General features: G+C 41.6%; 1 protein-coding gene across 5 annotated transcripts in view; it reads left to right on the top strand.

Moving 5' to 3' along the window:
• Positions 1-26,168, top strand: part of PLCB4 (phospholipase C beta 4) — a 714,891-nt gene that overhangs the window by 440,497 nt on the left and 248,226 nt on the right. For all 5 annotated transcript variants that reach the window (XM_033937395.1, XM_033937391.1, XM_033937393.1 and 2 more), the window contains 3 exons: positions 4,868-4,966; positions 19,859-19,939; positions 24,419-24,478. In XM_033937395.1, the coding sequence (XP_033793286.1) occupies positions 4,883-4,966; positions 19,859-19,939; positions 24,419-24,478 (225 nt within the window). In that variant the 5' untranslated portion in view covers positions 4,868-4,882. The remainder of the gene's footprint in view (positions 1-4,867; positions 4,967-19,858; positions 19,940-24,418; positions 24,479-26,168) is intronic.

The following is a 26,168-nucleotide window of genomic DNA, read 5'->3' as shown; positions in this document are numbered from 1 at the left end:
CAAGTACACACAGTAATTAGATATCATCTACTTAAGTAAAACAACATAAATCCAAAGACTCTCAAAATGCACACTGGTGCCTGAAAAATATTAAATAATGGTGAGCTAAAATAAAGCCTTGAAGGACACCACAGGTGTTAGAAAATGGAGAGGAGATGGAATTTTTCCACGAAACTACATTGGTTCTATTTGATAAATATGATTTGAACCATGTGAGAACAATTCCCGCAATACCAATCTTTTTGAGTCTTTATAATTGAACAATCGAAACATCAAAATAATCACACCAATCAGAAACATTTATGGAGCTTAAACATTCCCCCAATATGTTATAGCTATAGATTATTTTTCATGCCCTTGAGGTCTGACTGACATCCAAATTTTCAGTTTGGACTCAAACTTTCTGATTGAGACAGTACACATGTGCAGGAAATAACTGACATAGTAGGGCTTTAGAATGACACACCTTTCTACTAGAAAAGATATTAGTAAGGTAAAAACCTATTCTTTTTTTTTCTACTGCAATAGGTGTGTCATTCTGGACAGTAGGGAAATTTCAAAAGCAGTCACAGAAATCTAAGGCAGGACCTCTGCGCCAGCATGTAACACTGAGAATCCAAAGGCGGTGTCCTCACTTACCACCACATCCACTCTGTAAATCCTAGAGAACATATGTAGAATAGACCAGGTCAGTGCCCTACAAATCCCATTGGGCAAAATCTCCCGAGCTTTTGCTTCTAGTCGAATGCTCCTTCACGGAGACTGGTGATTGCTTTCCACAGGCAATATATGCTGACAAAATGTCCATGTGGATCCATCTGGAAATTATGGCTATGAATTTGTTTGCCATGTTGAGCCTGACTGGTGAGAACAAAAAGATGGTCAGACAGTTGAAACTCATTAGTAACCTCTAGGTATCATAGGAGAACTCTTCTCATATCCAACTTTTTGAGAATTTGGTCTTTCTTCTTTAATTCTGTGGGCTGGTATGCTGGCAATCTTACTTTTTGATTGACATGGAAGCCTGAAACAACCTTCAGCAAAAAGGACAGAACTGTGCACATAGAAACTTCCGTCTCCATGATCTTAAAGGAAGGGCTCTCTGCACGACAGTGCCTGTGGTTCTGAGACTCTTCGTGCTGACATAATGGCTAAGAGGAAAGCTGTCTTGATAGCTTGAAACCACTCCAATACCCAATGGATCTGCACTCTGGTAGCATTCTCCTCCTTCGAGAGGAGTTTTTTGGGTAGCTCCCTGCTAGGGTCCTAGCTACCAGCCCTCAATAGGGTTAGTGATAACCAGTAACAGGGCTACCTCTAGAGGGCTGCCTCTGCTCTAATTGTCCCTCAGGCACCAATAGTGCCTACCCAAGCCCTTTTTCTTCTGCTCTGAGCTGCTCCCAAAGGCTACTTGCCTTGAGCCCAGCTCCTAAGGGTTGCTGTTGGTCTGCCCTGAGCTTTCTGCTCCCAAGAGCTGCCAATCTGTTTCTTCAAGTGCCCCTAGTGGTATATCTCTGCTGGTGTACAGCATACAAGAGCTCTATGTCAGCCAATAACAGAGTTTCCCATCTAGAGAGCTATCTCCCAAATGAGCATAATACACAGATATGACTCTAAGCAGTGCAAGCTCATAGATTCCAGACTTTGTAGAACCAGTTTTTAACTCCCTGGGCTTGTCTTTCCACTATTTTCTCCCTCCTTTGAACTCATGGGGAGTGGATTTCCACTTCCTCTATTCTGATTGGACTCTGCTCAGTTCGTATCCCCATAGTCATTTGAGCCCACAAGCTTTATTCCCACTCATGAAATAATCTCTTAAAATGCATAACATTTCATCCAAGTGTTTGAGTATTCATCCCTCAGTGCATGATTTGCATAAGGAGTTACCCTCCCCCTCTGCACTCTCAGCCATGTAACTTTCATAAATCCATACAAATCTCCTGCAGTTATCTAAGTGGCAGACAGAAACCCCTTTTCAGTTTTTAACACAGACAGATAGCATTTGTATGGATTTTGAAAAGCCCCGATGAACTCCGGCCGCATATGGAGGGCCTCTGAGCATGCGCGGATGATGTCACACACATCTACGCATGCTCCAGACCCTCTAGACCAGGGATCTCAAAGTCCCTCCTTGAGGGCCTCAATCCAGTTGGGTTTTCAGGATTTCTCCAATGAAGATGCATTGAAAGCAGTGCATGCACATAGATCTCATGCATATTCATTAGGGAAATCCTGAAAACCCGACTGGATTGCGGCCCTCATGGAGGGACTTTGAGACCCCTGCTCTAGACGCAACCGAAACTCATCACTGAAGAGAGGAAACTTACTGGGGCGGGGCTGGAGATGAAACTGGGCGGGGCTTGGACGGAACAGGGCAGGGCTGGAGGTGGAACGGGGTGGGGTTATGTGTCCGGGGTTTTGCTTTGTAAAATATGATAACCCTACTCATATCCATCCTACCATATATGTATTCTAGGATTCTTACACTAAAAATAGATGTGATTTTTCTTCCCTCTTCTTGCTTTTCACCATTTTGTATTTGTAATTAAAGTGTATGTGTCATTTTTATAGAGATTATATAACATTTTGGCAAAGGCACCATGGCATTGCATAATGCCATGTGGTGTCATATTAAAATGAGTTAAAAAGGAATGGATAATAGGAAATAATCTCTGACCAGATTAAAATGCCAACTCAACTCAAAATATCATGAGGCATTTTCAATGAAGCCATGTCACTGATGGGGACAGAGGCCTTTCAAGCATTAAACTAAGGTGTCCTTTTATCAAGCCGCGCTAGCGGGGTTAGCACGTCGGACATTTCATCACATGCTAACCCCCGCGGCTGGCTAAAAAGCTAACGCCTGCTCAATGCAGGTGTTAGTGGTTAGCGCGGCAGGCGGTTTAACGCGTGGTATTACGCGCGTTAAACCCCTACTGCAGCTTGATAAAAGGACCCCTAAAACTTTTCACTTATGTGAGTTATGTAACTGTTCTACAGAATTATAATTGCCCCTCAGAATAATGAATATTTACCATGATCAGTTTGAATTACCGTAGTTATTTATACCATGTTTTATTGCTAACGCACACCTAACCCAAATTTACGTTTTCAGGGCTTCAGTGTCATGAACTTAAGGCAGTGTTTTTTAATGTCCTAGTAGATGGTAATCAATGAAAATGCAAAATTATTCCAACCATATTGAATGTTCCAGACTCGGGCCATTTTTCTTGGGTTTTTAATCAACTCTGTCAGATAATTTCAAAATAGTTCATCATATTTGTGGATATTACTTGCTAGAACAGTTTAGCTTAGATATTGAAATCTGAAGTAAATTAAAAAGTTTGGCTCTACTGCTCAGTGCTTTATCTCGTCAAAGAACTTTAGTTGCAGAGAAAATATAATTTGAAATATGTTTAATTTACATGTTCAATTAGGCTATAGTTGCCATAAGCTATAATTCTGCAAATGATGATCAGGAATTAACTTGCCAGTTAATGGAAACAGATGCTTCACAACTTTTAACCGATGACAACACATTGCTGATTTCTGTTGCTTTGTAGGAATGTTGTCTGACTAGAATCGCTCTTTTATTTATTATACTTTAGAACTTTGTTCTTTGTCCTGAGTTTTTTGTGGTACAAACATATAAGGCAATAAAACCACATAATGTAAACTAAGCATTAAGTCAACAATAAAACATGTATTAAAACAAAAGTAAAAATAAAATAAAAATCAACCTGTGTTGAAAGGCATGCTCATGGTTTTCATCTGATCTCAGGGACTGACTAGGAGAAAAATTTGGGGCATGTTACCTGTCAGTACTTATGTATTTTTGCTCCATAAGACGCACTTGACCATAAGACACACTCACCTCTAGAGGAGGAAAAACCAAGAAAAAAAAATTCTGAACCAAATGATGTGCCCTGTACCCTGTCCCTCCTCTGGTGGTCCAGTGGTAGGCCGGGACAGGGTGGTGGGCACGTCTAATGGTAGGCAGCCCCAAGCCAAACCTACCCCCAGCCAGCCCACCCCAAGCCAGCCCGCCAGCCCCAGGCCAGCCAGCCTGCCTCAAACAGGCCAGCCAGCCCCAAGCCAGTCAGCCAGCTCCAGGCCAACCAGCCAGCCCCAGGCAAAAAGTTCCAACCAGCTTCAATAGGAGTTGTAGTCAGACAGTAGAAAAATAGAGGCATTGGAGTTGAAAGTTTGGGGTACCAACTCCACGGACCTGAAGCATACTATTGAAAAATTATCACTGACTTTCACAAAGCTGTGTTAGAGATTTCTACCTTGGTCTGGCAAAGTAAATGCTCCGACACTCATAGAATTCCTATGAGCATGTGAGCCTTTACCTCACCAGCCCCCATTAGAAACCTTTACCGCGGTTTGTAAAAGGAGCCCTATGTGCACCTTTGAGTCATTATGCATACTATTGACATTGATTCCAAAATAAAATAAAAATTCTTGTAAATGAAATGGGAAACGAAAGGAGATGAAAAATTTTGGCCTGCACACCTTCACTGAGCAATACTATTTTTCTATTTTTTTTTTTCTTATTATTCCAGGGACCCAAAAATAGTCAAATTCTTTTATACTATTGGAAGAAATAATCAAAAGAATTTACACGGATAAATATATGCTTGCATTTGTAAAAAAAAAAAAAAAAAAGATAAATTATTATCTAGCCCCAAAATGGGTAAAAAATTGTGTGCTTTGTCCTATTAAATTTCAGAGGATTGTATGATTAGGAAATTATTCTTTAAAATATTTTAATAGGTACTGCTGTCAATCAATACATCTTAATATCTAATACAGAAAAAAAATGAATTATTGCTTATTAATTGACACTTGTCACATTTTGTTTCAGGATCCCAAATAAATAATGGCCAAACCATATGAGTTTAATTGGCAAAAGTCTGTTCCATCATTTTTGCAGGAAGGAGCTGTTTTTGACCGATATGAAGAGGTAAGAAACAACAATATTTTTAGCGCAAATCCCTATACTTACATAATTCAGTTATATTATTCATTGGGATTGAATAATATAATTCAGTTATATTATTCATTGGGATTAAAAGAGATGGAGTAAAACAGAAGCTGTATTTAGTAGCAGTTCCATTAAAATTTTCTGAGTCATGTTAATCCTTAAGTCGAGGGTCAAGGGTTTGAAATATTACTTTTCTGTGGTGCCACCAAAGTGGTTTATATTTATTATATGAATAGACAGAAGAAACAGAAAAACTGTTAAACTATTAAAAGTATTTCAAAATAGCTTTTATACTAACGTGTAAACGTGATGGACACATAGCAGGTTAATTGTGTGACAAGGCACCTAGGAAGCGTGTCAAAGCAGCTCCTGATTGGTGAGGCCCAACTTTAGTAGAGGAAGAGGCGGTCAGAGCATACAGCAAGTGATTTCCTTCACTCGCTGGTGCTCTGGCTGCCCTCTCCTGCCTCTCTATCTGCCCTCTCCTATCTACTACCCCTGCCTAAAAACCATATTTGTGTTTTTTTGGCATTCGCGGGGGTTCCTGGAATGGAACCCTGCAAGTATCGGGAAAATATTGTATCCTCAACAATGACACCTAGATCCTTTTCCTGGGCATTGACTCCTAATGTGAAACCCTGAATCACGTAGCTGTAGTTAGGGTTCCTCTTTCCCACATGCATCACTTTGCACTTGTTCATATTAAACATCATCTGCCATTTTGATGCCTATTCTCCCAGTCTCACATAGTCCTTTTGCAATTTTTCACTAGTTATTGCCATCTCTAGATCATTGATAAATATGTTAAAAAACAGCGGTCCCAGCTCAGACCCCTGGGGAACCCCATTATTTACTCTCATTATATTTTCAGCCCACTTTATTTTAAATTTTCTCTCTATTAACCATGAACCAACACTCAATGGTAATTTAATGTAGTGTCTGGCAATCAGTCATGGAGGAAAAAAGCCTCAGATCTCTGTCCACAGCCAGAACTAGTCTTGCATTCAAACTGGAAAGGGTAACAACCTCACCGGCTTTAAAAAAAAATCTCATTGTATCCCAACTTAATAGACTTAAATCTCAATCTCTCTTTAATAATAATAATAATAATAATATTTTATTTTGTATACCGCCATACCCAGGGAGTTCAAGGCGGTTCACAACAGATAGATGAATTACATACAGTGCGATTAGAAAAAGAGGAAACATAACAAAGCAATCGTAGGGTCAAACTTGTTTACAATAACAATTTAGGGCCAAATACGGGTACATACAGAGTGTGCTGTAGTAGGATACAATTAAGTTTAAGAGAGGGGGGGAACCCAGCATATTAGCTGGGAAAAAAAAGGGGGGGCGGAAAAAAGAGGAAGAGGAGAGGGGGGGTGAGATGGGGGAAGGGGGCGTTAAGGGATAGGTCTGTTGCAAAGAAGGGTTTGATCTGTTTTCTAAGGTGGAGAAGGGGAAACGTTATGGCGGAAGAGGGGAGCGTAAGGGATTTGGTCCGTTAAAAAGTAGAGTTTTGAGCTTTTTTCTGAAGGGGGGGTATGAAGAGCAGTCAAGTATGATTTGGGCGAGCCATGAATTTAGTTTGGCCGCTTGAAAAGAGAAGGTTCGTTCGAAGAATCTTTTAAGATGGTACGATTTCAGTGAGGGAAAAGCGAACAAAGTTGATCTGCGGGAGCTCTTCTTATTATAGTTCAGGTTGAAGTGGGGGTAAAGATAGGCTGGTGACATACCAGATACGGTTTTGTAGCAGATGCAAGAAAACTTAAATAGAACTCTGGATTCGAATGGCAGCCAGTGCAACTTGTTGTAGAAAGGGGATATGTGTTCCCATTTCTTCAGGCCAAAGATAAGGCGGATGGCAGTATTTTGGACCAGTCTCAGTTTCCTGGTGATTTTCTTGAAGGCGCCTAGATAAATGATGTTACAGTAGTCTAGGACACCAAGAATGGAAGATTGGACCAGCAGACGAAAGGAGGTGTCATCAAAGTATTTTTTAATGGTGCGGAGTTTCCAGAGTACCGAGATGCTTTTTTTAAATACTAGGTCAGTGTGTTTCTCCAGAGTGAGATGCTTGTCTAAAGTGACTCCTAATATTTTTAATGATTGTTCAATACAGTAGTCAAGTCCATTGATGGTTATCGTAGTTTCCTTAATTTTGTCGTTTGGGGATACTAAGAGGAGTTTAGTTTTTTCTGGGTTTAGCTTTAGTCTAAATGCTGACATCCAAAGTTCGATCTGATTTAGGGTGAAGGATAGCGAGTTTAGAAACTCTGAGGTAAAGTAAGAGAGCTGAATGATTATTGTGATGTCGTCAGCGTAGATGAAAAATTTGAGCTTTAAGCTTTGTAGGAGATTTCCTAGGGAGACAAGGTAGATGTTAAATAGGGTGGGGGACAGGGGGGAGCCTTGTGGGACTCCACAAGGGTTGTCCCAGCTGTAGGAGGTAGTATCGTCCTTGAACACCTTGTAGGTTCTTGTTGTCAGGAATCCATGGAACCAATTGAGAACATGACCTGAGATTCCAATAGAAGTCAGACAGTCTAGTAGAGTGTCGTGGTCAACCAAGTCAAATGCGCTACTTAGATCGAGTTGCAATATTAGAGCACAAGAGCCTTGGCTGAATAGTTGATGAAGGTAGTCGAGCAGGGAAGCTAAAATTGTTTTGGTACTGTGACCTGACCGGAAGCCGGATTGATTGTCGTGCAAGATATTGTGTTTTTCTAAGTATGTGGTGAGTTCGGTGTTTACTATCCCTTCTGCTATTTTGGTAACCAGGGGGATATTGGCGATAGGTCTAAAGTTGGAAGCCATGTTAGAAGGCTCTTTAGTATTTTTCTTAATTGGTGTAATCATAATGTGCCCTTGTTCTACTGGGAACTTCCCCGAGGATAGTAGAGAGTTGATCCAAGTCAGCATTTTGGCCTTAAAATGGACTGGGGCCGATTTCATGACATTAGGGGGGCAGGTGTCCAGTCTGCAGTAGGAGTTGGCATACTTATTGTAGTGTTTATTAAAAGTTTGCCAGTCTATGGGTGAGAATGTGTTCCAGTACAGGTCAGCTCTGGAATCGCCTGAGTCTAGTAGAATGGGGTAACACCAGTGGGGCTTGGTTGGGTCGGTAAGAGAGGATCTTAGTTTTTGTATTTTGGAGGTGAAGAAATCCGCCAAGCTGTTTGCTGTTAGAGTGGGCTCTTCGGGTGTGTTGATAAATGTTTCTATATTGTATAGATCATTTACCAGCTTAAAAAGCTTGTTGCTGTTGGTTGAGATGTCGCCAATTTTGAGGGCATAGAAGTTTTTGCGTTTTTCTTTGGATCGATTTTTGTAGGTTTTTACTTTTAATCTCCAGGCGGTTCTGTGCTCTTGCGTTCCTGATTTTAGCCAAAGCCTTTCCGATTTTCTTAGGTCTCTCTTTAGCATTAGCAGTTCTGTGTCAAACCAGCCCTCTAGGTTTTTAACTCTCTTTCTGCGGGTTTTGATGGGGGCCATTTTATTTAGGATATTGGTGCTATCAGTAATCCAGGAGTTCATGAATTGATCGGTTTGTTTGTTTTGTTCTGATATGATCTCATAGTGAGACCAGAATTCTACAGGATTTATCTTACCTCTGCTGGTATGGAATTTTTTATTTCTTGTGTTTGGGATATAATTTGTTGGACTCATAGTTTTTAGTTGGCAATCAAGTTCAAAATTGCAGAGGCTATGATCCGACCATAGTGAGTCGGTCCAGTGTTCTTGTTTCCAGATTATTTTGGGGTGAGGTAGCTCTCGAGAAGAGAAAGAAACAAGATCTAGCTGATGGCCTTTTTGATGGGTTTTAACTGGGGGGGGTTTGAGGTACCCTAGTGAAGAGATGAGTGACCAGAGTTCTGTGGTTTCAGGTTGGTCTATTTTTTCAAGGTGGATATTAATATCTCCACATAGTAGGTTGTAAGGGCAAGATAGAGAGTTAGTTAGTAAGAATTCGAAGAAGTCATCCTTGGCAAGGTTCCATTTTTTTGGTGGAACATAAAACAGAGTTGTTGTTAAAGCAGCTGTTAGGGATTTGGATGATAGTGAGACTGAAAGAATTTCGAGGTTGGGAGTGGATTTTGAGTTTAGAATAGAGCAGTGTAGGTTGTCTTTAAAAATTATGGCTAGGCCTCCCCCCCTACCCCAGGTCCTAGCTAGCGATAAAATTTTGAAGCCTGGGGGAAGGCAGTCTTGGATAATAATATCGTTGTCGGATAATAGCCATGTTTCTGTAAATAGGGCGAAGTCAGGGTTGGTTTCTTTCAGCCAGTCCTTAATTAGTATGGACTTGTTCCTCATGGATCTTATATTTAAGTAGGAGCCATGTAGGTTTTGGTAGTTGGTCGGATCGATTGGACAGATGTGGGAGTAAGTTAGTTTTTTTAGTGATCGTTGTTTTTTTATGTGTTGTTTGGACAGTCTGCGTAGTGGTGGCAGAATTGATATTGGGAAGGGGCCTGCTTCAGAGTAGTCATATAATGTGCGGTGAGAGATAGTGGGTGTTTTAGATTTTACCGGACGGAATGAGGGGTTAAGGACAGGGATAGGGGTTGGGGTAAGTGAGTTGATTAGGCAAATTCTGAACCAGATCAGGTAGAGTAGAAAAAGTGGTAAGCAGATGGGGCAGGCCATGATACAGATCTATCTGTGGGGAGAATGGGGTAAAAAGGCTGAGGTTGTGATTGGGAGGAGGAAACACAGTCCAGCCAAAGGAGGGATTGGGATGACTGGAGAGCAGGCCAGCCGAGGGAGGATTGATGGCTGGGGGTAAAATGGAAGAGACAAAAGGGACTGGCAAAGGGAGTTTACTTATCGTCTAGAGGTTCTGTCTGTGAAGACCTTCCAATTTGGTAGGAGGCCTTCTCTGCAGACCCTTCACAGTCTCTTCACCGTCGCTTGGTCCCAAGAGGCGCGCACTTGGGACCAGGGTTGGTCACTGTCTCTCGCTCAGTGAAGATGGGAGGTTATTCTTTCCTAGAACCGATCTGTTGGAGGTCTGTTCGTCCAGGCGCTTCACCAAGGCGCGTGCTAAGGCGTGTCGGCACGCCGGACAGCGGCACGCCGTCAGTGCGACCTGTTTTAAGGTCGACGATCCTTTGCAGGTTCGGGAGGGGGGCGGAGCAGTGCTCCCACGCTCCTCTCCCCTTGGAGACAGACGAGGGCTCCGGCGGCCAGCAGGCAACAGTGCTGGGGCCGAAGAAAAAGGCTGGCCTTTGTCGGTGCGACCTGTTTTAAGGTCGGCGATCCCTTGCAGGTTCGGGAGGGGGGCGGAGCAGTGCTCCCACGCTCCTCTCCCCTTGGAGACAGACGAGGGCTCCGGCGGCCAGCAGGCAACAGTGCTGGGGCCGAAGAAAAAGGCTGGCCTTTGTCGGTGCGACCTGTTTTAAGGTCGGCGATCCCTTGCAGGTTCGGGAGGGGGGCGAAGCAGTGCTCCCACGCTCCTCTCCCCTTGGAGACAGACGAGGGCTCCGGCGGCCAGCAGGCAACAGTGCTGGGGCCGAAGAAAAAGGCTGGCCTTTGTCGGTGCGACCTGTTTTAAGGTCGGCGATCCCTTGCAGGTTCGGGAGGGGGGCGGAGCAGTGCTCCCACGCTCCTCTCCCCTTGGAGACAGACGAGGGCTCCGGCGGCCAGCAGGCAACAGTGCTGGGGCCGAAGAAAAAAGTTGACCATAGAATTTATATTAACACAAGCCATTTGTCTAAATCTCAATCTCTCTTTAAGAAAAGTTGACCATAGAATTGATATTAACACAAGCCATTTGTTCTTTCCAATCTGTTCAAACTCACTCAGTTCTTAAGCTTAAGTTCTTAAAACACAATAACATAGAGTTCCCAATAATTTTACCCTAAACAATTTAATAAATCCTCCCATCCTCCCACCCACCCAAGTATAAATACTCTAAGATCAAATTAGGACAAAGATATCTCCCCTCCCTCCCATCCTCACCTGGATGTGTATGAAAATAAAAAAGAAGTGACTTATACAAGACCTGCTATAATAAAGTAACATAACATGCTAATGGACCCCAAACTAATTAAAAAAAATTACTGTGCCCCAAACTATCTGCATTCATTTTATCATATCTATAGCAGGAACACAGACTTGTCCACCAAAAAGGAAGATTTAAACAGTTGTAGTTCTTCCAGTTACGGGTAATCATCTGCATGGCTATCCCAGTCATGATAAAGAAAAGACGGCATTTATATTGATCCATAGGGGTTTTAACATGTAACAATGTTCCACAAATGACTGCCTCATATGTCAGTGGCATTGATGAATCCAATATGATATTAATCTTACCCCAAATTGACCTCCAAAAGTTAAGTATCAAAGGACAATAGAACAACAGATGATCCAGTGTCCCGATGTCTAGATGACAGTGCCAGCATCTATTAGATTTAGAACTATCTAACCTGTGTAACCTAACAGGGGTCCAAAAAGATCTATGTAACGGAAATGTTGTTGTGTTTTATGGTATAATTATTGAATGGGTGGGAGAAAATAAGGGGCTCATAATCAAAAGAGAAAAACGTTCAAAAACCGGCCTAAGTTGGCACTTGGACGAACATTTCTCAAAAACGTCCAAGCGCCGAGAATAAAACCGGGTTTTGGACGTATTTAAAAATGACCTAGGCCTTCATAGTGCCGCTCAACGTCCAAAGCTAAACGGGGTGTTTTGGGAGGCGTGTCAAGGGCGGGAGTTGGGCGGGATGTGGGCCGGCTTGGACATAGTCGTACAGCATGTATAACTGAAAGTTTAACAACAGAGCCTAGATGAAACTTGGACGTTGTGACTTAGACCATGTAAAACATGGTCTAAGTCACAAAAACCCACCTAAACTCACCAGCACACATAACACAGACCCCCACACACTACCTTAGTGATCACCAACCCCCCCCTTCACCCCCATAAAAATTTTATTCACAACTTTTAATTTCAGCCTCCAGACCATCATCACCTGGCCGCCTGGCATAGGAAAGCCTAGTCGTCCAGCCCAGAGGCAGCTTAAGTCATCTTAGGGGTGAGTTAGGGACCCATTGAGAGGAGGACCCATGCTCATAAGCCCCTGTAATCACTGCATTGATACTGAAACATGTGTACTGCCCTATACACCCCCAAAACCTTTTTTTTACTGGCATATAAGTGGCTCCTGCAGCCATAAGGGCTATTGGGGTGGTAGATAAGTGGGTCTAGGGGATTCTGGAGGTGGCTTGGGGGGCTCACCATCACCTATAAGGAAGCTGTGAGGAGAAGCCATGGCACCCTTTTTGTGAAGTTCACAGCAGTGCCCTGTAAGGTACCCCACTATTTAGGTGCCATGTCTGGGTGTGCAGTCCATCACTTTGCAGACCCCTCCCACATCCAACAGGGCTTGTTCTAGGTGTTTTGGACTTGGACAGAAAGTTGGACGGAAATGTGGTATAAAGATAGATGTTTTAGTGGCTTGGACGATCAGATTGGCAGGACGTATAATTAGACGATTTTCGAAAGTAAAAAAAAAAGTTGGATGTATCTTTCGAAAACGTGTCTTAGGCTCTTTTTAACTTTGGACGACTTGCGATATGGACATAAACGGACTTAGACATCCTTTTTGATTATGCCCCTCCACGTGTTTAAGTATAATTGTAAGTTGAAGGTGCTTATGTCAATGTATTATATGTTATATTTTCATGTATTGCACTATTAAAGTATGAAAATCAATAAAGATTTTTTTTAAAAAAGCTTAAGTTCTTAAGGAAACACACACAAGTACCATCAAACTTATCTTGCTGTTGCCTGCTGCTCGCTGTCAGTCATTGCTGCGGGTTCCCTGGGAACTGTGTGCTCAGAAAACTGAGCTTGTTCACCCTTGAGAAGAGAAGACTGCGTGGGTATATGATAGAGACATTTAAAATACTAAAAGGATTTGACAAAATCCAGCAAGAAGCATCGTTATTCACGTTGTCAAATGTGACTCGGACGAGAGGTCATGGACTGAAATTGAGAGGCGACAGGCCCAAGACAAATGTCAGGAAGCTCTGTTTCACACAGCGAGTGGTGGACGCTTGGAACGCTCTCCCGGAGGAAGTTGTGACGGAGACCTCCATTATGGGATTCAAGGGCAAGTGGGATGCACACCTCCTTGCAAATCACATTGAGGGATACAGGTAAACAAGGTCTCATCAGGAAGCACCTAGTTAAGCCTCCGCGTGGGCGGGCCACCGGACTAGATAGACCAAGGGTCTGATTCGATGAAGGCATTTCTTATGTTCTTATGTGTCCTCCAAGGTGTCTCTCTGTGCCTTCCTTATTAGCGCCTTGCATTTAGCTTGCCATTCCTTGTGCCGTTTACAATTATTTTAGTTGGATCCTTCTTCCACTTTCTGAAGAATTCTCTTTTAGCTCTAATAGCTTCTTTCACCTCACTCGTTAACCACACCAACTGCCATTTGGTCTTCTTTCCTCCTTTTTTATATATGAAATAGATCTAGTCTGGGCTTCCAAGTTGGTATTTTTGAATAACATCCACACCTGATGTAAAATTTTGACATTTGCAGCTGCTCCTCTAAGTTTCTTTTTTACCATTCTCCTCCTATGTTATCATAGTTTCCTTTCTTAAAGTTAAATGCTATTGTATTGGATATCTTATGTGGACATTCCAGGGATTATATCAAATCTGATCATGTTATGATCACTGTTATCAAGCAACCCATCACCATTACTTTCCGCACCAATTCATGTGCTCCACTAAGAATTAGGTCTAGAATTGCTTTGCCTCTTTGTTAGTTCCTGAACCAGCTGCTCCATAAAGCAGTCCTTGATTTCATCAAGGAATTATATCTCCCTAGCATGCCCTGATGTTATATTTACCCAGTTAATATCAGGGTAGTTGAAATCACCCTTTATTGTTATGTTGTCCAGATTGTTAGCCTCCCTAATTTTTGATAACATTTCAACATCTGTCTATTCATCCTGGTCAGGTGGACGGTAGTATACTACTATTACTGTCCTTTTCCCTTTTACACATGGGATTTCTACCCATAGGTTTTCCATGGTGTGTTTTGGCTCCTGTAGAATTTTCACTCCATTTGATTGAAAGACCTCTAACATATAATGCTAAGCATTCACCAATTCAATCCACCCTATCACTGCAATATAGTTTGTACCCCAGTATGACAGTGTTCCATTGGTTATCTTCCTTCTACCAGGTCTCAGAGATGCCTATAATATCTATATTTTCATTTAGTTTAATACATTCAGACTCTCCCATCTTGTTTCTTAGGCATCTGGCATTTGTATATAGACATTTCAAACAATGTTTGTCATATGTATTTACAATTTGCTCAGCAATTAGCATGGATAATTTGCAATCTTTAAAATCAGACTACTCTGTATGTAAGGAAACATGGTCTGCTGTAGCCTGTATTGCAACCTCAAGACTTGTACACAATATTATACACTAGTTTTTTAGGCCGTTACATTAATGGGTGCTAGAATAGATGTGTAGACTTAGGCATTTTTTTCTTTCTTTCTTTCTCTTTCCTTCTTTCTGTATGTCTGTCTTTCTGTCTCTCTCCCTGCCCCTTTCTTTCTTTCTGTCTCTCTCCCACCCACCTGTCTGTCTGTCTGTTTTTCTTTCTGTCTCTCTACCCGTTTGTCTCTTTATTTCTGTCTATCTCCCTGCCACCTGTCTGTCTGTTTTTTCTTTCTGTTTCTCTCCCCCTGTTTGTCTCTTTCTTTCTGTCTCTCTCCCTACCCCCTGCCTGTCTTTCTTTCTTTCTTTCTTTCTGTCTATCCCCCCTGTCCAGCAGCACCCCTTCCCTGTCCCCCCTGTCCAGCAGTAGCCCTACTCCCTTACTTTTACCTCCCCCCTGTCCAGTAGTACCCCTTCTTCCTTCCCTGCTCCCTGTCCAACATCCGCTAGACTGGGCAGCCTTGGGGCTTTTGCTAGGCCACCCTCGCATTATCAAAGTGGGCCGGCCTAGCAAATGCCCCGTGGCTGCTTGATGAAACTGTGCGGCTGCTGCTGCTGGTCTGGGGATTAGAAGAAGAGGCATCCTGGCAGCGGCAGAATAGTCAGAAGGCAGAAAGTCAGCTGGCGTCGGAGATCGGGGCAGGAAATCAGCTGAGGCAGATACTGCGTATGTGCGGCACAGTCACGGAGGCATGGAGCATGGAGATTGTGTGCATACGCGCTAAGGACTTTATTATAGCAGATGAAGTCTTACGAGATTCTTATACAGGGATATGAATACATCCTTTTTCCTACTGGACATTCTTCTCCCTATACACCCTAGCATCCTTCTAGCTTTCGCTGCCACCTTTTCAACCTGTTTGGCTACCTTAAGATCATTACATACTATCGCACCCAAGTCCCGCTCCTCTTTTGTGCACAAAATTTCTTCACCCCCTATATTGTACCAGTCCCTTGGGTTGTTGCAGCCCAAATGCATGGCCTTGTATTTCTTAGCATTAAATCTTAGCTGCCAAATTTCAGACCATTCCTCAAGTTTCAACCAACTAGAACATTTACAGATTTTAAACAATTATTACTACTTTCATTTATTTTTATTACGCCCTAGATTCACTTGCACACCTCTTCTACACTGCTTCTCTGTAATTTGAACATGACTTAAGGGTTCTTCCTATACCACGGACATATATAGCTCTGGCTCTGCCCTATAAAACAAGTTCAATGCAACCAGACTATCTAGTTATTTAAGTTATTTATATACTGCCTATCAATGGATGTTGTCTAAGTGGTTTACATTTAGATCCTCAAGTATTTTTTTTCCCTATCTGTCCTGGTGGACTCACAATCTAATGTACCTGGGGCAATAGAGGATTGGGTGACTTGCTAAGGGTCAGGATATGGGTCTAACCCAGCCTCAGGGTGTGGGTCTAACCACTAGGCCACTCCTCCCGCTCTATAAAGCTAGCAGTATCAAGAGTAATATAACACTAATGAGAATGTCTCATAGATAAGGCAACCCTGGTTTATTGATGGAATATACATGTAATTAACAAATTGCCGTGAAATGAATGTTTATAAAAACAAAAGACCTGCAATTGACACAAAGACCTAAACAGAAATGAAATTATTTTGCCGGCAAACTCCTAATAGCCAAGTTGCCTCTCTAGTCTGGCCTTCACATCAGATATTTGAATCTCAAAAGGCCCTAGTTTCTCCATAAATTTGTCCCTAGTTTCATTTGCAGCATGGTTGGTTATGGGCATTGCAAGAAATGACTATATAATCCTAGTCCTTCAGAAGTTGCACTGGTTACAGTAGCACAGAGAGACTAATATAAAATAATCTCAATTGTTCATCATATGTTTTACCATCCATTACCTTTATATTTTAAGCAATTGCTGATGTTATACTGTCCCCGTAGAGCACTGCATTCAGAAAATGCCATATTGCTTGAAACATTGACTAAAGTGTAATATGCTTTTGTGTGGCAGGTGTTAAAATGTGGAAGCATTGATGGGGCAATTACGCCTATGTGCTGACAGATTGGAATTTAAAAAAAACTTTAAAATGCAGCTATTTATGTCTGCTTTCATATAAGGAAAGATTTCAAATTTGTACAAGTAATAGATGGAAGTGGGCAAGAAGTGTCATGACTCAGCTTTTGTAATCTTGATTTTATGTTATGTATGTTTTATATGGAAACCATGTGGATATAGACGGTATATAAATTTTAAAAATAAATTTAATCTGGGAAGTCTGTTCAGCTCATAATGCAGATATTGATTGATTACTAATATTTATCCTACTGATTATACTGTATACCGTATTTGCTTCAGTATTTAAAACCAGGAGACTTCAGGAACATCATGGGAGCTATGAAAGAGCACAGCCTTCTATTGGCCCAACATCAAATGATCCCCCCCTACAAATTTAACTTGTATAGTATTTGTGCCTATGAAGTATTCAAAAAAACAATCTTCATCTTTATGCCCTGTAACGTTGCCAAATCTCCTCAGTACAATAAACAGCTTTGTTATAGATACTTATCTGTCTTAATTGCTTGTTTATGAAAACTGAACCCATTTGTAGGAGCTGTTTGTAATAAAATGGTACTTTATCCACAATAAAAAATGTTAGATTTATTACAATATAGAACTAGAGGTCTTGGGTTCACTAAAAAAAACCTCTTGTCTGCAAGCTGTCTACTTATTTCTAGCCTGAAAAACTTAGGCCGTCTTTTATTCTTCTAAGTTAAGTAAACAAAATGTGTTTTATTAAGGAGTAATACCTCTATAGACTTTTTGACCTTATTAATTTAAATTTACCATCAAATGTATATTTAAAGGACAAGTAAATAGGGGTCAAAGTCATACACAGCACTGTACATTTGACATGTAATAGATGGTCACTGCTATGAAGAGCTTACTAATTTGGACAGATAGACGGGACATAAAGAGGTTGGGGAATTTCTTGCAGAAAAAATGATAAGATGGACATAGCTAATTTTACAGTGAGTGGGAGTTAGGAGTTGAAAGGAGCCTCAAAAAAGTGGGCTTTTAACTTGGATTTGAATACTAGAGACAGAGCCTGACATACTAACTCAATCTTTTCACAAATAGAGTGCAACAAGATAAAAGGAACAGAGTTTGAAGTTGGCAGTGGAGGAGAATGGTATGAATAGGAGGGACTTGCCTGATGAACGGGGGGAGATAAGTGAGGAGAGATATTGAGGGGCAGTGTAGGAGAAGGGTATGAATAGGAGGGACTTGCTCAATGAATGGGAGGGGGGGGAGATAGTGAGGCGAGATATTGAGGGGCAGTGGAGGAAGAGGGTATGAATAGGAGGGACTTACCCAATGAACAGGGGGAGATATTGATGGGCTACAGAGTGAATACACTTATAGGTTCAGTTCAAGGAGTTTGATTTGTATTTGGAAATGGATGAGGAGGCAATAGAAGTAACGACTCTCGTGGAATACTGTTTGTTTTATACAAATGAGATCCATTCTTTGTTTTTTTGGTATTTTGTTTTTTTGGGATCTAGAATAATTTTATAATGAGTTTTCCTGAAAAAAAAATTTTGGACACTGTAAAGTAGCATACTATGCACCATAATGTGAAGTATTTGAATATTTTTACTGCTATAATTGTCTGTTGCCTAGGTCTAGCTTATTCTTGCGGTACATCAGAAAGGGTGAATTTCTTCAAAAAGGCATTAAAAAATAAACAAATAATTGTATTTCTTTTTGAATATCTACTCAAATAATGGAATAACTTACCTCTAACCAAATGTTTCTCTGCTAAATATTGATCTTTATACTTGCTGCTTTCTATTCTTCTGTAAATAACTGCAGTCAACCCATATTATATATAGCCTATTTGTCTACTATCAAAAAATCTAATATATAATCTTTTTCTGAGTACAATAGGGCTGATTGATAATGAGAGAAAGCATCAGGGAACTGGCCTCTAAATGGATCTATATATACTTTGAACAAAACAGGGAGGCACCACCCCATAATACTGAGGTGGTAATGAGCACAGGCCCGGATTCTATAAACCATCGGCTGCTAAAAATCGGCCACCAATCATGTGTCAATCACACAACGGCACCGTTTATATAATCACGGCTTCATGAAAGGTAGGCACCGGAAATGCAGGCTAGGATTTTTATGGCCTACATTTCCTGCGCCTACCTTTCACGTGAATTGCAGTTACAGAGGTGCTTTATGACACCTAATGCCACTTCCAGAGTTAGTCACACCTACAGTGGCCTTAAACATCATAAGGCAACTCTGTAGCCACAATGCTGGTGCCATTTTTTTAGGTGCCTATATTTTTTAAAATAAAAATGATATTAATTATTTTTAAACTAGTCTTTAAGCCCGTTACATTAACGGGTGCTAGAATATATGTCTGTCTGTCTTTCTTTCTGTCTATCTCCCGCCTGCTATCTTTCTATCTGTCTGTCTCTCTCCCTGGCCCCTTTTGTCTGTCTGTCTTTCTGTCTCTTTCCCTGTCTCTATGTCTTTCTTCCTTTCTTTCTGTCTCCCTCCCGCTGTCTATCTTTCTTTCTCCCTCCCTCCTGCTGTCTGTCTTTCTTTCTATGTGTCTCTCTCCCTGCCCCCTATACAGCAGCAGCAGCATTTCCCTCCCCCCCATCCCGTTCACGATCCCTGCCTGCATCGGAAGCCTTCTCCGACGCAGGTACGGCTTGTGAGAGGAGCCATGGCGGCGGCTTTGAACTTAAAAATAAACATAAGGGAGCTGGCTAGACTGCAACATTATCTTGGTGTCCGCGAGTATGGGGCAGTTGTAAGCGCACATGCACACTCCTGCTGGCCACGGACCTATGGATCATGATCACACAGGTAGGAGTGTGCATGCGTGCTTAGCGTTTTATTATGTTAGATGGCATTTTCCACTTAAGTTAGGCACCGGTAGAGCGCCTTCCGGTGCCTGGCAATTTAAGGCACCATTTATAGAATATGGGCCAGAGTGCAAATGTATAAAAGTCTAAAAAAGCATTAATCCAGTGCAGTTAAAATAGAACCATGCTTTGGCTGATCTTGCATCAGGGGAATAAACATCTGTTAGAAATAACAATAAATACAGTATAAACTTAATCCAATGTCTATTATTCCATATGAAGAAATATTTTAAAACTTGTAAAAAAAATGTACTGGTACATATACCTAATTAAATTTCAAGAGGGTACCTGATAAATTACCCCAGAATCACCCTATGACACAATGATCAGCTAAACAATCTACCCAGCAAATGCAAATAAAAAGATATTTAAAAAGTCAGTATCTTGGGTGACATCTCTATCTACAATGATGAGGGTTTTTCCCCCACCATAACTTCAATATAACTGAACTTATTTTCTTTTCTACAGGAGTCCTTTGTCTTTGAACCTAATTGTCTTTTTAAAGTGGACAAATTTGGTTTCTTCCTGACATGGAAAAGTGAAGGAAAGGTATATAAATATCAAAAATCAATACAGAAATATTCTTAGTGTGCTAGTGTTTTTTCTTTTGTTCTTTCATTTTATTTACTAATTTTTAGTTGTGTACCACTGAACACAGAATGGGGGTAATTTTATAAAGGTTAGTGAAGGAGTAGGGATGGGAAAATTGAATTTCACCTCCCTACCAAGTTTCCAAGCTTCTAAGTTTATTTTACATTTACTATTCTGCCCTATGGAGGACCTTCAGGGCAGTATACATTCTATAGATAGGGCCTCTTCTATCAAACTGTGGTAGCAGTTTTTAGCGCAGAGAGCTGCACTGAATGGCACGTGCTGCTCCCGACGCTCACAGGAACTCTATGAGCATCGGGAGCAGTGCGGGCCATTCAGCGTGGCTCTCTGCGCTAAAAACTGCTAGCGCGGTTTTGTTGAAAGAAATAAAAAGGAATAAAGATTTAAAAAAAAAAAAAAAAGAAGAGGCCATAGAGCAGTGTCATGCAAACTTTCCGCCCGGCAGCACACTAAATCCAATGTCCCGGCCAGAAGGCACCCAGAAGTACGTGGACGTCATCTCATTGACGCGCGTGCATGGAGAGGCCCATCTGTCTTCAACCCGCTTCGGTGAAGGGATCTGGGAGCTGCGGGGAGAGGAGGAGAGACGCCGGCCAGGAGGAGAGTCATCTACTCCAGCTGACTTCCTACAGGACGTGCCTCTCGCCGCAAGAGGTACGTCTTGTAGGCAGTCAGCCGGCATGTCTGACTCTCCTCCTCGCCAGTGTGTCACATCACACCTGAAATCTCAGGAGGCACACAGTTTGCAATACACTAATATAGAGAAAGAGGACAGTTAAACTTATTGACATGACAGAGAGAGGTAAGAAGGGAGAACTACAATGCTGATAGGAAAGGGAGGAGGTATAGTACATCCCTACTCCTTCAATGACTTTTATTGTACTTGTGTAGGAGTTTTCAAGTTTCAAGATTTGATATACCGCCCATTGCTAACACATTAGTGTCTGACTCTTCTTTGATCAGTACATTTCTTAAATCATTTTTGCACATATGTGACCACATACGTGTGTAAATGGTCTATTATTATAATTCTGACTGGTGTAAAAGGAACTATGTTTATACAATGGCATGTACTATGACAGTAAGTGTGAGCAAGGATGGAGTTTGTGCGGAGCACAGGCCGAGTTAACAAGTAGATGCATACAAGATTATAGAATAGGCTCATTTTAACTACGTGTCTGTACCTGCAATGTAGGCTGTGTTGAAGCATTTAGCACTCCGGGCCACGGTAGAAACCTCTGCTGTGGCATAGTAAAAGGGGGGGGAAGGGTACATTTATCAATGGAATTTTAGAAGAGGGCTTCTAATGACATTACAGAGATTGTTCTAACTCCTGATTCTTGCTCTTGAAATGTTAATTAGAAATAACGCTTCCTGAGGGCGTAATAGGGCAGAGTACGGTACTGGGGTTCAAGAAAGGATTGGACAATTTCCTGCTGGAAAAAGGGGATAGAGGGGTATAGATAGAGGATTACTGCACAGGTCCTGGACCTGTTGGGGCGCTGGGCACGATGGACCTCAGGTCTGACACAGCGGAGGCATTGCTTATGTTCTTAAGTATTGTAGATAATTGGTCTAAAGATAATTTTCTTAAATTAAAGAGACGATCAAATTTGTACGATTTGGTAACGTTGATAATATCCCATGCAAAAACTTTGCTTTCAGTATCCAAAGTTTTAGGTGTTATCCTAGATCAAAAAAAAATTATCTTGTTAAAAAAATGTTTTATAAACTGTGACAATTAAAGGGGGATGGAACTTGATATACCACTTTTTCTGTGTGGTTTACAGAATCAAAGCGATCTACATCAGGCAATGAAGTGTTAAGTGACTTACCTAGAGTCAAAAGGAGCTGCAGTGGGAATTGAACAATTTCTCAGGCTTTTCTGTTACCTCAATTAGATTATTGCAATTCTCTATGTGAAGGTGTTTCTCTGAAACTTCTGAGGAAATTGCAATTGATGCAGAATACTGCAGCCAGGCTGATTTGCGGTGGAAAGAAATTTGGTGGAGTATCTGGTCTTTTGAAAGATCTTCACTGGTTAGTGAGTCAATTTAGCTAAAAATTTAAGATTTCTTGTTTTGTTTTTAAGTCTTTATGAAGGCAGAGCCCATCTGCTATTTGCAATTAGTGCCTTCTTTTGCAAAATCAAGATGAATTGAAGATTATTAGGAAAAGAACCTAAACTTTTCCATCATTAAAAAAGGTGAAATTTAAAAAGTATTATCAATTGTCTTTTAGTTACATTATAGTTATTGTGTTTTAGCCTAGTCTAACATTTATACAAGTAATTCAGCCAGCAGTAGTCCCAATTCCGGAGAACCTTTAGGCTCGGGATGAGTTCTCAAGATCCCACATTTTTCATTGCTCTTAGTCCTAATTTACATACAAATTCTAGAGCCTCTTTGCTCCCCTACCTTAAATAAACAAATTTGGCTAGAGTTCAGGGCATATGCAAATTAGGCTTTTGTTATTCAGCTTAAATGCAGAATAGTCCTCTAACCAGTTATGTGGGGTAAAGTTCCTTCTCATATTACGTATTTCATCTTAATGTGACCAACACCTTGCCACGAGCTCAGGGTATGAGAACTCAGTGGAACAGCCACCACACTCCAGACAGAACATAACTCAACGTGAACTTTCAGTGCTGTCCTCCAATCCCAGCTATTAGTCATAGTTCAATACAAACCTACCAAAGTCTTCATTTTAAAACAAAGTAGCTATTTTCCCATACATTAACACTCCAGGCAAGAACACCAGGATTCAAACTATCCCATCTGTATGGACACCCCTGATGGTCTAGTTAACGTGAGGAAGGACCTAGTGAAACTTGAGCAATGATCTGAAATTTGGCAGCTAAGATTTAATTCTAAGAAATGGAAAGTCATGCATTTAGGCTGTAAAAACCGGAGAGATTGGTACAGTTTAGTGAGTGAAGAACTTTTGTGCACGAAAGAGGAGCGGGACTTGAGTGTGATAATATGTGTTGATCTTAAGGTTGCCCCAGTATTAGACTCTGGTGAGATTTCATTTAAATTATTATGTACAATTCTGGAGACTGCACCTCCCAAAAGATATAAACAGGATGGAGTCAGTCCTGAGGAAGGCTTCTAAAATGGTTAGTGGTCTATGTCATAAGGCGTATGGGGACAGATTCAAAGATCTCAATATGTATACTTTGCAGGAAATGCGGGAGAGGGGAGATATGATAGAGGCATTTAAATATTTACGTGGCATAAATACTCATGAGGCAAATCTCTTTCAACTGAAAGGAAATTCCAGAGTGAGAGGATATGAGATGAAGTTAAGAGGTGATAAGCTCAAAAGTAATCTAAAGAAATATTTTTTTTTACAGAAAGGTGGTAGATGTGTGAAATAGTTTCCTGGTAGAGGTGGTGGAAACAAAGACTGTGTCTGAATTCGTGATAGCATGGGACAAACTTGTGGGATCTCTTAGGGAGTAGAAGAGATAGTGGATGGTGCAGATTGGCAGACTGGATGGGCCATTAAATATTTCAAGCCTGCCCTGCTTTATGCCTAGGAGTTCATTAGCTCATGGGTGGATTGAGGAATACAAGGCAGTACAGTTGAGCTTGTCTTTAAAATCATAAGCATAGCCGTACTTGATCAGACCAATGGTTCATAAAGCCCAGTATCCTTATCCCACAGTGGCCAATTTAGGTCATAAGTTCCTCAGTGCTGGCTGATAAAAATTTTGAGGAGATGGAGTTGCTGCTGTGGAAGAAAACAGGGGTGGGGCAGGGGTGGCTAGCCTGACAAACCGGAGCCATCTTGTAGTGATTAAGCGATTTAAAAAAAAAAAAAAAAAATCTTTTAATAAACTTAAATAAAACCTGAGTGTCAGAAGTCATAGAACATTTCAGCAAGCCTTCCTTAAGTCAGTATCTCTAAGACTTGTGGGACAGCAATGCAAGTCTTGCGATATCTACGGGATGACTGTACTTTGCAGGATTGGTTGACCTAACCCCTTCTTCTTTTCTTCTTCATCTGGCATTGCCAGAACTGGTGTCGGAGGGGGGGGGGGGGTTGCAAACAGGGCAATTGTGCTGGGCCTCATGCTACAGATTGCCCCCAAGCCTGGCTTAAACTAAAGAAGGCATAAATTTCAGGGGGAATTTGTCCCGTCCCCCCCCTACTATCTCCCTGGTCCCTGAATGTCTTACACCTGTCCCCAGTGGGGTGGCATGGTGCTGAGGGTTATTTTATTTTCAATAACATTTATTCTTGATGCAGTTCGTAAGAGTGCTCTAGCCTGCTAAAAATCTGGTTTAAAATGAAATGCAGTATCTCAGTACCTGTTCTTCTAATGAATCCAATTCTTTTCTAGTTATTTTTTTGACATGGCATCTATCTCAGTAAGAATTTGAACTTACATATTTTCTCCTATTATCCTAGGAAGGGCAAGTGCTAGAATGCTCGCTGATCAACAGTATACGCTTCCCGTCTGTGCCAAAGGTAAAATGGTTTGCTCAGTTCTGTCAGAAGGGACACTTTCAAAGGGATGCTTAACCCATCCAGACTCATTCAAATTCACAATGGCTGTGTTATTGACTAACCCCCCCCCCCCCCCCACACACACACACACACCCTTTTACTAAGATGTAATAGAGGTTTCCAATGTGGCCCAGAGCACTAAATGCTCCGATGCTGTTTTTGAAACTCGTAGAATTCCTATGAGCGTTGGAGCAGCATCGGAGCATTTAGTGACTCGGGCCATGGTAGAAACCTCTATCGTGGCTTAATAAAAAAAAGGGGAGAGGGTAAACTTTTTCTTGAAGCAAAGTTATAAATGTTTCATGTGTGTTTAGCTTTTACAAATAATGCCATTTTTAAAGATTTCAATCTGTCCTGCATTAATGCGCAAGGCCCTCCCCCACTACTACTATACTGTTGATCTAAATCAGGGGTGTCTAACCTGCGGCCCCGTGAAGTATTTTGTGTGGCCCCAGTCGAGGGCGATGGAGTGTTTTCCTCTGATGCCCCCGGGTGTTTACCATCTTGCCGGCTACCTCCTCTGTCTTGCTGCAGCGTTTGCACGGCCCCAGAAACTTTTTTTTTCGGACAATGCGGCCCAGGGAAGCCAAAAGGTTGGACACCCCTGATCTAAATGTTGCATTTTTTATTATGTTTCTACCTGAGAACTATCATTTCTTTTCTGTGTAACATTACTAAACACAGAAAACAACAGCAAATGCTTTCTGTCAAAACAAAAACCTAATTTGGATTTTCATGTTCCAAAGCATTCTGTCTTACTTCAATTTATAGTACTACATTAGCAGACTCACCCATTCTATCCACAGATGTATTTGTATGAGAAAAAGAATACTATTATTTGGATGGGTGAATGGGTGACAGGGGATGTATGCAGTGGCATAGTAAGGGGGGGTAGACCACCCCAGTCACTGTCTTGGTGGGGGTGCCAGCACCTCTCTGCCCCCCTCTCCCACACACACCACACTCGCACCATTCCTTTCCTGCCCCTGTACCTATTTAAATCTTTACCAGCGTGAGCAACTATTCTAGTCTGCTTCTTGCACCAGTCCAATTCCTTCTGAAATCACTTCCGGGTCGTGGGGCCAGGAAGTGACATCAGAAGGAAAGCCAACATTAGCTTGAGCAACAGGCCTGAGAAGCTGCTCACGCTGGCGAAGATTTCAAGAGATATGGGGTGGGAAGGGAGGAAGCAAGTGTGGCACAAAAGGAGGGGTCAGAGAGGAGGGTGCTAAGGGGGGTACCACCACCCTGGATGCCTCCTACCCTCGATACATCACTGGTTATATGTGTGTCTGTCAATAAGAGAGGCCTTTGAGTGACTTAGAATTTGTCTGTGTGTATGTATAAAAGAGGGAGACTTTATTATGTATGTATGTGTAGGTGGTTGAGTATGTATGCAGTTCCAGCTCAACTTATGGACTGAGTAAGGCCCTGGTCCAGGGTGCCGGTTGTAAATGGTGCCAAAATCCCAGTCCAGCATTCTCCGTTTCGCTTCTTTCCCTCTGTAAACAGGAGAGATTCCAGATTAGAATTCACAATTTTGACACCCTTTATCACCAGCATTTAGAGGGAAGACTTATGATAGAGGGGGAAAGGTCCTGCCAGCCTCTTTTGCTGGAATGACCTTTCCTCTGCTATATCCCGCCCACAG

This window comes from Geotrypetes seraphini, chromosome 3, assembly GCF_902459505.1.
Source record: "Geotrypetes seraphini chromosome 3, aGeoSer1.1, whole genome shotgun sequence".
Lineage (NCBI taxonomy): Eukaryota > Metazoa > Chordata > Amphibia > Gymnophiona > Dermophiidae > Geotrypetes > Geotrypetes seraphini.
Note: the sequence above shows the minus strand (reverse complement) of the source record. Positions and strands in the feature narration are given on the sequence as shown.